The 12,340-nt window shown below is 41.6% G+C and overlaps 1 protein-coding gene across 4 annotated transcripts in view; it reads right to left on the bottom strand.

Moving 5' to 3' along the window:
* LOC145656972 (NLR family CARD domain-containing protein 3-like) overlaps positions 1-3,035 on the bottom strand; it is a 21,807-nt gene extending 18,772 nt beyond the window's left edge. The window contains exon 1 of one of the 4 annotated variants that reach the window (XM_081710972.1): positions 2,775-3,035. In XM_081710972.1, coding sequence (XP_081567098.1) covers positions 2,775-2,920 — 146 coding nt within the window. In that variant the 5' untranslated portion in view covers positions 2,921-3,035. The other 3 variants (XM_081710862.1, XM_081710894.1, XM_081710927.1) reach the window with 3 other exon arrangements.
* Between the last annotated feature and the right edge of the window lie 9,305 nt (positions 3,036-12,340).

Raw genomic sequence — 12,340 nt, 5'->3', positions numbered from 1 at the left:
TGAAGCAGTTGTGTTGAAAATTGTTTCAAGGTTTCAAAACTGTAGTAGACTACTGTAGTGGACTGGTATGACTGGCGCTGGTTGGCTTTATAACTGTGTTCAACCTGGTATGTTGGCCAGTACACTTAAAGCTATACTGAGTTCAAAGGTGTAATAACAGGCAAGAATTCTGATGTTACAGAACTGTGAAGTAGAGAATAGGTTACCCCATATTATGTAATGCTATGAGATCAAGTCTGTCTCACCAATCTGTGGTGTAAAACACAAATACAGAGATTACTTTAAATGTCATTGTTGTTTGTAAATGACAACATGCACAATAACAGAAAAGGTTTACATAATTATGTCTATACTACGATCAATGTAACTGGTACTTGGGTGCCATCTAGTGGCGAATCTCTGGAACTGATTAAATGACTTGATAAAGAAATGCTGTAGCCATGACTAATATTTAAATTACTGACTTAACATCCCAAACTCAATGACTAATAGACAAAGGAAGTACAGCTGATATGAAACAGTATTACCAGAGGAGAAATATGCTAAAACATGAAAGTGAAACTAAATCTATACAGAGAGCACATGGAGTAATGTGTCTACTCGTTAGTAACTGTAAACTCCAACTAGGGTGTGGCCATACAGACGAACACACACACACACACACACACACACACACGAAGACATTTGGGAGGAGGGGCCGTATTATGACAGAGTTCCTCCCCAACGGCGTGACTCCCGGTGCCAGCCTATCAGGCTACGGCCCCGAAACCAATGCCAAATGGCAAGGCAGGAGGACCGAGCAATCTGACATGGGCCAGCGCAAGCAGGACAGCCGGGGAAAGGACAGGGACCAGGACGACAACAGACACAGGGACAGACACACTGACAGACACAGGCACTGACAAAGGGGGACAAAGCGACTGACACAGACAGCGTGATGGGGACAGACACGGTGACAGGGACAGGCTCTTGTAATCTGCAGACGTGGTGTTGCTGACCGAGGGAGGGTCCCTATGGAGGACCTCCTCCACCGCCATTATGAGATCCTCCCCATGGTCGAACTCCGAGTCCATCCGCAGACTAACATCGTTGCACTCCCCGTTCCTCTCATAACCCGCAGGGTAGTAGAACCCTGTGGAGTCAGACTCCGAATACTGGACCTCACTGTATCAGCCCCGGTAGTCTGGAGTGGGTCCGTAGAACTCTGCAGAGTCCAGCCTGGGACCACACTCAGGGCCCTCCAAGATCCTCCAGTGGCAATTTAAGGGCAAATCCTAAATCAGAGTCCTTAGGTAGTCCAGGGTCAAAGAGCTGACACAGAGAGTATGAGAATACATGATTACAAGACAAGGGCTAAGATACACGAAGGTAAACAGGTGAAGCATAACAGAGACTACGAAACACAAAGGCTAAACAAAACATCTTAACAAAAATGAAGGCTTTGAAATACAGATTCAAATAAACACACAAGCATGAATTAAAAAAAACAACCACATAAATGCAATGAAGTAAACAACAACAACGAACAGTCAAAAACTAAGGGAACAAGGCAGCGTTTAAATACATGAACTTAAGTTAGAAACGATGGACAGGTGTAAGCAATCAAACAAGGGTCGGAGAAAACGAAACTAAGGCATGGAACTGAAATACACAAGACAGGGAAAACATGGAAGATGGAAGATGGGAGGGACTAATCGATACATTTATTTACATAAAACAATGAAGACATAGCATGCAGGCTATGAGTGTTAAACATCGACAACAATCACACTTAGAGAAAAGACTTATATACACGTACACTAACGATACACAACGAGGAGCTGGTGTGAAACACATACAGACGAACAAACACACACACATGCACAGACGTTTGGGGGAGGGGATGTCATGACAGTGTGAATATACAGCACATCACTCCTGTCAGTAAACCAGAGGATCTCTCTCTACACACACTTTCTATATATTAATGTCACTGTATTTATAACTACTGCTCACTGGATGTCTCTCACTAGCCTATCAGTTAATATGTCCTATCAATAACCTTCTATCTAGACAACACTGAATCTCTCTGTCTCTCAAATTCTCTGTTCTCACAAAACCCCTCAAGGTTGGGGTGTGTTTTCTTGACTTATACGCATTCATAGAGTGTGTGACTGAGACAGACGTGTGATCAGGTGTGTTTCAGACACTGTCAGTCAAAGCCAGGAGCAGCAGGTACTGTATAACACCTATAGAAACACAAGCTTAGTTCACCTGTGGTCACGTGACATGGCCGTTTTGAGCCACACTTCGGATCAGCGTTTCAAACCGCTGCGCTTCAGAAACTCGAAACAAGCGTAGAAACGTCCGTGTCGACCGTCCCATCCTAACTACAGGTAACACTACAGCTAATGAACTATACAGGGAATCTGAACTGTCCACTGAGAATGTGGACAACACTAAAAAATGACTGTAAAAAAAAAACACACATCACAGCGGCAACTTTACGTTTAGACCAGAGGAGTTTTAACTGGTACGATTTTACGACGTTTACAATAACTGACAACGTATATCTGACCCCGTTCAATTATTTTTTAAATATGCGATCGTATTGAGCGTTCGCCATTTTAGTGTCCGTCATTTTAGTTGTGTATTGTTAACTTCACCAGGACTTTAATCTTTAAATTTAATCCACTTTTGGGTGAACCTACGATTTAAACACAGAACTATGTACTTACAAAACATGTTGTTTAAACTGCATCGACATCGCATTTTAACAAATAGAATGAACTTACCGTGAAATATTTCTTGAGAAAGGTGAGAGTACAGGAACACCTGGGGGAAAGTAGAGGGCGGAGCACATGTCAATCATGTCAATTTGCACCCCTGCGTGTCCGTCGAGGCCGAGGACACGTCGCAGCCGCTGCAACACAGCGTACATGTGCCTCTGTTTGTGTGTATTTGCGCCTTCCGAATGTGATCTGTAATACTATCCCTCGATGGGCTAGTTACACTCACTCTAAGCTCCTCAGAGACCCAGGATGTAATCCATTTTAAAGGCCCAGTTACTCTCTCTCTCACACTCTCTCTCTCTCTCTCTCTCTCTCTCTCTCTCTCTCTCTCTCTCTCTCTCTCTCTCACACACACACACACACACACACACACACACACACACTCTGGATGGATGATATAGTAACAATCTTGACATCTGCAGTATAAGCAGGTTTTCTTATTCTGTTTGGGATGGTCTAATGCGTAAGATACTAGTCTAATACGCTAATATCTCATCATGCCTCACAAGTCTTGTTGTTGATTAATAAAAAGTGATTGACAAAACTCTGTCCTGATTATCTTTTGCTATCAGAGCTTGAACAGCTTCGATCATTGTCAGAGGTCCAGAGCAACTGCTGTAGGAATGAAACACACGTGAGGTACCTGCTATCGCCATGGCAGCTCCTGTTATAGCCAACAGTTTGGCTATAGCCAAACTAGAACAGAAAAATAGAGATATCTTATGTTTAATTTGTATCAAATTTTAGAATTATAATTGTGAATTAAAATGTACTTAGTTGCATTTTTCACATGGAGGTGTTTTACTCTGGATCTGTAAATCTTCTTGTGTGAAGGAGAATGCTTTTTTATTACATGTGCCCTCTCAATAAAGATGACTATATCTGTCTCTGGCTCACTAGTCCAAGGGATTAACCCACTGGTTAGTCCCGGTTCACAAGAAAAAGATCTTAAACCCCTCAGTTAGTCCTGACACACTAGTCCAAGAGCTCTCCTGGTTAGGTGTGTGGCATAACAGTGATGCAGCACAGTGTAAAGAATTCCACTGTCACAAGATCCCAATATCAATATCAATATATATATATATATATATATATATATATATATATATATATATATATATATATATATATATATATATCCCAATATATCAATATATGTTAAATTACAAAGTTATTCACAAAAACATGCACACTGGGATATGTTGTGCACCTGCTGTGGAACCTAAAGGTTAATATCACCCCTCCACAAGTACGCCCATACAGACCACTTCATGTCCTCAGTGTTGATCGCTAATTATACACACGTACTAACACAAACTTAATCTTTTACAGACGCCACACTACATTTCTAAGAAATAATGTCAATCAATACAGACGTCATTAACATAGAATATTAACTGGGCTGTGCAGAAATAAGATGAGATTCCAGTAAGTAAGCAGTTGAAATTGTGTGATCACGTTAGTTTATTTGGGAAATTCTAAAGTATTCATCACCTTTCAGGAAAGTTTAATTTTTGACTCCAAATATGAAGAACATGGACCACATCGGAATTCGTAGCGCATCTTTAAAATCCAGTGTGGTTCGTCTACCGCCATCTATCGGGCAGATGGAGGAACAGCTCCACAGGCGCTGGTTTGGAGCCTTGAGCGAGTAGGACAGAAGTGACCTGCAACCTCATAAAGCGCTTCAACTGTCGCGCGTGAGGAGGGCGACGAGGAGGTGGTGCACGTGATCGGGGAGGTCGGAGGTGTTCTGGACACGCGCTGTGACGTGTGTCTGCAGACGTACGTGAGCCGCTGCATCCGGTTTCGGTGGGAAAGATTCTAGAACACGAGTTTTACACTGAGATTCAGATCTGAGAAGAGTTTCTAGACTCAGATTTGATAAGAGGCGGTTTTAATGAGCACCCTTTAGGGCTAAAAATCACATCATATTTATAAAGATGATTATATATTTGTATTTTGTTTTAAAATGCCTCAATTCATGTGTATTTCATTTAATATTAATCCATTGAAGGAGGATTTTAGTTTTTTCCCCTCACTGTTACAGTTTTCTTAATGCAAGCTAAAGTATTAATGAGAATATTATTAACCTATATATATATATATATTGTTATTGTTAATAATATTGTTAATCTATATATATAATCTATATATATGGGGCAAAATGACTTCGGGTCTCCCTCACCTGTTCCCAGCCACTGGGATCCCCAAGCTCACGTTTGTTAATGCTGTCACTATTGAGTGTAAATGTCATTATACTGGTCCCAGTCAGAACGTAGTGAATTACTGGTCTCCTCTCTGTTGAGTATAACTGTCATTATCCTGGTACCAGTCAGATTGCTGGTCTCCTCCCTGAAGCAGCAGGTGCCCTTTACCATGTGGCTGGCATGGAAAACCCTCGTCCCCACAGTGGAGTGGATGTTTGTGGTGAGGGATGAGGGCGAGGATGCTGGCAGCGCCCTCCTGTGGATGGAGGACCCAGAACCCCAGGCCAGTGTCAGAGACTCTTGGGTGGAGGGTTGCGTACCTGTCATGTAAACCGACCAGCAAGAACACGAACCTGTACTACAGGTGCACACACTACAGTAACACTCACACCTGTACTGCAGGTGCACACACTATAGTAACACACACACTACAGTAATGCACACACACCTTTACTGCAGGTACACACACACACCTTTACTGCAGGTACACACACACACCTTTACTGCAAGTACACACACACACCTTTACTGCATGTACAAACACTACAGTAACGTGCACACACCTTTACTGCAGGTACACACACATTACTTAAATACACGCACCAAGAGGGAGTGGCCATACAAACAAACACACACACACGGTGACGTCCGGGAGGAGGGACTGTACTGTGACAGTTGGCTATTTACAAAATTTATTTAGGGATTATCTAGTTTTTAATACTTTTAATACAAATTTTTAATACTTTATTGTCTATGAATTTGCTTTTTCTCTGAATATTAAAATACTTTCCTATTCAACATGTGCTCTGTGGTTTGCTTAGAAATCACTTTAAGGCAGGGCATTAATAGTTAGGTTATATAGAATACTCCGCCCATTCTAGTCACTACTGTAGACCTGTACCTAGACTTTTAGAGGCTCTTGCACCAGTGATTATATCAAGGTCATGATGACACGTCTCTTCACCACTAGGGGGCAGACTCAACATACCTACTTGGGATATTTCTTCGTTCTCCAATTACATCACCGGAACCTATACGATTACACAAATACAACAACGTCACATAAAATATTATGTGTATTGGAGATGGAGATCCTGCCAAAAGGGAGAATGCAGCCCTTCAGTAACCCAGGACCAGCTCTTTAAAATAAGGCTCCAGCCCTTTCTCCACCCAGGACCAGCTCTTTAAAATAAGGCTCCAGCCCTTTCTCCACCCAGGACCAGCTCTTTAAAATAAGGCTCCACCCCTTTCTCCACCCAGGACCAGTTCTTTAAAATAAGGCTCCACCCCTTTCTCCACCCAGGTCCAGCTCTTTAAAATAAGGCTCCACCCCTTTCTCTACCCAGGACCAGCTCTTTAAAATAAGCCTCCACCCCTTTCTACACCCAGGACAAGCTCTTTAAAATAAGGCTCCACCCCTTTCTCCACCCAGGACCAGCTCTTTAAAATAAGGCTCCACCCCCTTCTCCACCCAGGACCAGCTCTTTAAAATAAGGCTCCACCCCTTTCTCCACCCAGGTCCAGCTCTTTAAAATAAGGCTCCACCCCTTTCTCCACCCAGGACCAGCTCTTTAAAATAAGGCCCCACCCCTTTCTACACCCAGGACAAGCTCTTTAAAATAAGGCTCCACCCCTTTCTCCACCCAGGACCAGCTCTTTAAAATAAGGCTCCACCCCCTTCTCCACCCAGGACCAGCTCTTTAAAATAAGGCTCCACCCCTTTCTCCACCCAGGACCAGCTCTTTAAAATAAGGCTCCACCCCTTTCTCCACCCAAGACCAGCTCTTTAAAGGGATGTCTCCTGCCTCTTTGTTTCAAATATCTTAGCAGTAGAAATACACCAGTATTATGATTTTCACAAAAAATGTAGTCTCTGTGCTACAAGTTAACACTTTTAACCTTTATAAAAATATACAGGTGAAATATATTCTACTAAACATTTTTTTTAAATGATGCTGACTTCTGCTACCCATAAAATTAAATCTGGCAACAGCTAGTCTAGTCATGATGATCTGTGAATGTAGCATGTAAACACTGGGTAACACAATGAATTAAATTTTCAGCCACCAAAACATTTTCAAAGTATTCAGTCCAAGCCTGGTATGCTGTGCTTCCTCTGTGACAGGTAGCCAATCAGCTTTCAGATCTACCACAAGCACAATGACACAGGACATCTGAACACGCTGAAAGCACCAAACGTGACCTCACAGGTGCTCACGCTAAGCTTGACCCTAAGCCAGACCCCCCAAAAAAACGCTGAAACATGTAAACCCATGAAAAGCATCTATTGTTTGTACTAGGAGATAACAGATTGACTTGCAATGCTTCAGAATCCCTGTAAATATATTAGCATCTTTTTAAACATCCAGCCATGCTGTTATTTTATCTCTGGTTCAGCACATAGTGTGATGGAAGCAGTTCTGAGGGTATGTGTACATGTCTGTCTGTGTCCAGGTAGCTCACCTGCACCTAAACAGCAAACAGTGTTTTTTAACCGCATGATAGCCTGAGGTAGGACCAACTTCCCTTTCTGCTGTTACACTAGTAGCCTCAGTATGGTTAGTACCAGCAGCACTTATTAATGTTGGTGGTACTACCAGTACAACTGTGTCTGTTACTGCAAAGCACACATGTCTGCCTGGTCTGAGGAATCCTGGTTCTGAATAAGGAACAGTCAAATGCAAACAGGAAGGGAAATAGCATGAGTAGGGCACAGAGACAGGGAGCACAACAACAAATGAACACGGGCAGGTAGAAAGACAGACAAAGGGCATGGTGGGAACAGAGGTGATGGGGCCACTGTTACAGAGTCCCTCCCCAAGGAGCGTCTCCTGTGTGAGGCTACGAAGTTTGGATAGATAAAGGGGGGTGAATGAAGAACTGAGGAAGGTTGGGGAAAATGATGATGAGCTCACTTAAGAGAACAAAATGGAGACTGTGAATATTATTTACAATTTTACCAGGTAAAACGAATCACTAAAACTTGGACTGGGGAAAAACATAGGAACACACTCTTCTCATTTTTCTGTTTTAAGACTCTGGAAAACTGGAGGAAGACCAGAAAAAAAAAAACATGAGACAAATTTCAGGGATTTGGTCTGGCAAAGAAGAGAAAATTTGAGAGAAAGGGATGACCAAGAGACACTCTAGTATATTCACCACTACTGGCCTTGTGCCCAAACACTGAAACCCAAGACTGATCATAGGCAACATAAGAGCTGTAGGTGCAGGTACCACTGGTGACCCCTAATTTGCCACAAGCAGTATTAGCAAGTCTGTGCAGGGGTCATGGTGTTATAACCATGGGAGTCCAAGTCTGACATGTAGTTCTGGGGCCTTGATCAGCAACAAAGAAATCTGTTCACCTAATAAGGTGAGGGGCTGGGTTTGTTAGGAGACAGCCCTTGAGCCAGGGCCCAGGCCAGAGTTAAGAAATGCTCTAAGGTTTGTTTAGGTTGTTCTCTGAAGAGATGGTTCCACTGAGGAACACCCAGAAACTGAAGAATGAAGGTTTAGGGTCCTCCACAAGTCTCCCACCCTGGCTTTCTCCAGTAGCTTTTCCCAATAGTGGAGGTGACCTAAGGGCCCACAGTACACACACCTGGATGCAGGAGTAACACTTCAGATCTTCTAGGCATGTGTGACCCAGCTGGATCAGCAGGATGAGGGTGCTGGAACGACCCATCAGGACTTGAGACACCGGCTTGCACTGTTGAGGGGGTGCTATGACTATAGAGTTTGTCCAACTGGTTGTGAAGGTTCAGGGTGCACTCTGTGAGGTCCTTGAGAGAAACTGGGCCCATTGGCCCTGCTGATCCAAAACAGCACAGAGTTTATTTAAAAGTTTAACATGTTTTTATAAAGTATAAGGTCAGAATTTCTATTTTTTGTTTGTTTTTACTGTAATTCTACACAAAGGGCCTGGTGTTCTGTTTATCTTTCACTATTGCAAATCTATTCGAATGTGATTAGCTACTGTGACAGTGCTGTGCAAGTCTTTTATAAAAGTACACAAAATGGACTTTAAAGTAATGAATGTTGACTTGTTTTCTCCTCTGTTTCATTTGTAGAGTAGTAGGAGTGTTTTATTTTCTGATGCATAGAAGGAACACCTTTTCTCAAGTTATCATCTATCAGCAATTTCATGTAGCATATTATTGATAATATTATGCAGTTTAATGTCTTTAGTTGTATGTCTTTCATGAATATAGATTGGTGTATTAAAATTGTAATTGTGTGCTGATAGTAAAACATGGATTTATTAGAAGGTTTCTTACTTCTACATACAGTTTTCACAGTTGTAATGTGGGTGACCATACTGACTCTGCTCTGTAGGGGACTCATGTTTCTGGAACTCTCTGGCAGTTGAAGGAAAGTAATTAATTGCATCATTTTAATATAGTAATCTTTTGCATTGGGTTACAGATACATTTTTAAATCAGATATAATTTTCAGATAATCAGTCCTTTGTAAAGGATTATACTTTAATGTGACCTTCCTTACACTGGGAGCCAATCAAAGCAGGGGGATGTGGGAATGGTCTTTGTTTATGCAGATTACAGCCTGGGGAGAGAAGCTGAGAGGTGTAGAGTCCCTGTTTACATTATTTAAATGTGCCCCTCTAACATACCATTTCCTAATATCCAAAGACTCCATTGTATATCATTGAGAGGAGGCGTGTCTGTAGTTCCTAATATCTAAAGACTCCGTTGTATATTAATGAGAGGAGGCGTGTCTGTAACTCCTAATATCCAGAGATGCCTTTGTATATTAATGAGGGGAGGTGTGTCTGTAGCTCCTAATATCCAAAGTATAGTATAGTATATCTCTATACTGCATTATAAAGGACCCAAGTTTATGATCACAGAAACAGGACCATGTTTTATATCTATGCATCTATAAAATTATACATTATACATTTGCTATAATATTTTAAGAAAAAAACTGAGTTTTTTAGTCACCAGATTTTAGTGGAACAGAGGAATATGTCACTTTTAGGATACACTTTTAATAGGCCTGGAGGTTCTGTATTCCAAGCTCACTGTAGTGTTTGGCATTCTTGTGAGACTTTCTCATCATGGGCTATCAGACAGGCAGAAAACAACATGGCTGCTATATGGGTGCAACTGCTGTTTTTATTTGGCTAGGTAGTTATTAAACACCTAAGAACATAATGGAAATAACGAAACATAAATTCAGAATGGAACTGCCTTATTCACTGCAGGATGTTGAGTCAGTATGTGGTAGGGTTGGTGGTGGAAAGAAAATTGAGTCATTGCTGGTGGAATTGAGAGGTCATTGCAAGCTGCAAGTTTCTCAGTATTCTTTAATACTTTAGAATGTTTATTTAGGTTTAAGGAAGAGATTAAATCAACAAATCTCACATTATTGATTATTTAGAGTTTTCTGAACAGTTTGATATTGGCACAACATGTCCAGCTGGAAAAATAAAAAGTTCTTGCATCAGGAAATTCCACTTTTGCTCAGACACACTGCATTCCCCCTCATCACTGTAAACCTGTGTGGTAGAAAAATGAGAGCATATCAAACACAGTCAGCCTTATGCATGGAGTAGTAAAACTGAGTTTATTGAGTTCTGTCCCCTGTATAACAGAGAAAGAGAACTGACTCTCAGTACAAGTCTCCCTCCCCTTATACACAGAGAAGAAAAGAAAGAAAAAAGAAAAAACAGCTCCTACAAGGTATCTGAACTTTATGTTTTGGTTAGCCTGAGCGCAGGTGGGGTCTTCTATCTCTACGGTTGGGACAGTCTTCTTCTATCTCTATGGGTAGAACAGCATGTGAGCCGCTGATGTCCTTGGCTCTCACGTCTGTCTACGAACTGTTATGCTGTGACTATAGAAACACAAAGCAAAGTAAACGAAGCAAAGTAAATTTCCACAACAACCTGCTGTTCAGGCACACTGCATTCCCCCTCATCACTGTAAACCTGCTGTTCAGACACACTGCCTTCCTCCTCATCACTGTAAACCTGCTGTTCAGACACACTGTGTTCCCCCTCATCACTGTAAACCTGCTGTTCAGACACACTGCCTTCCTCCTCATCACTGTAAACCTGCTGTTCAGACACACTGCCTTCATCCTCATCACTGTAAACCTGCTGTTCAGACACACTGAATTCCCCCTCATCACTGTAAACCTGCTGTTCAGACACACTGCGTTCCCCCTCATCACTGTAAACCTGCTGTTCAGACACACTGGTTTCCTCCTCATCACTGTAAACCTTCTGTTCAGACACACTGGTTTCCCCCTCATCACTGTAATCCTGCTGTTCAGACACACTGCATTTCTCCTCATCAAAAATGTGTATATAGTAAACATGCTTGTAATGAAGTCAACCGAATCCAGTCTCAGTCCGCCACCTAGTGGTCTCCTTGCTCTATGATAATGGATTCAAGACATCCACTAATTGCCTATCCCATCATGAGATAAAGCAGGTGCACTATGAAAGTGAAAGTGCTTGGGAAAGCAAAGGGGAGGACAGTCTCCATGACTACATGTCCAACATGAGCCATTAGAAGGGGCTTCCATGGTACAAGATCACCTACTGAGAGAAACATTGAGTTGACTATTATTTATTTCAGTCCATCAAATCTCAACTTGTTTTATCATCATTTGACCTGAATCCTCTTCTGTAAAGGTTGATATTCTATCATTTGACCCACAAGCTTGACAATAACTGCACAGTCTCAAAACAGCATTTTTTTCTACATGAGCACAATTAATGATTCCATAAGTCAAGTCAGGTTTGTCAATTGTATAAACATACAGGAAATTAATGCACTGAAGTATTTGTGGTCAGGCTCGGGTGACTCCTCTGCAGCAGTATTGACATTTATACATGTAACTAATGACGAGATGACAACAATACACTAAATATAAACAGAATATATAGAATATACAACAACAGAGTAGACAAAATAAACAATGTGACTTCAGGAGTCGACAAAATAAACAATGTGACTATTGAATATATTAGCGAAGGGTAATCTGTAGATAAACTACACACTGTATATTAATAGTGACTATGTAGAAATGTTCAAGTAGTAGTGTGCTAAAATATATTAATAGTAGTAGTGATAAAGTGCCACAGTGAACTGATACTGGGAAGGACTAACTGTTTCACATCCTGTTTAAGAGCCTGATAGCCAGAGGACAGAAACTGTTTATCAGCTGGTTTGTTCTGCGTGTGTGCTGCGGACCCTCCTGCTGGACAGCAGCCCAGTGAACAGGCTGTGTGCTGCATGGTTACTGTCTAGCTGAATCTTAATGAACTAATCATGAACTAATGAGTTAGTGTTATTCATCATGAATTAATATATTAGTAATCATTTATCA

The sequence above is a fragment of the Electrophorus electricus genome, chromosome 1 (genome assembly GCF_041902795.1).
Source record: "Electrophorus electricus isolate QZ-2024a chromosome 1, ASM4190279v1, whole genome shotgun sequence".
Taxonomy (NCBI): Eukaryota; Metazoa; Chordata; class Actinopteri; order Gymnotiformes; family Gymnotidae; genus Electrophorus; species Electrophorus electricus.
The sequence above is the reverse complement of the archived record's forward strand: the minus strand, read 5'-3'. Positions and strand labels throughout refer to the sequence as shown.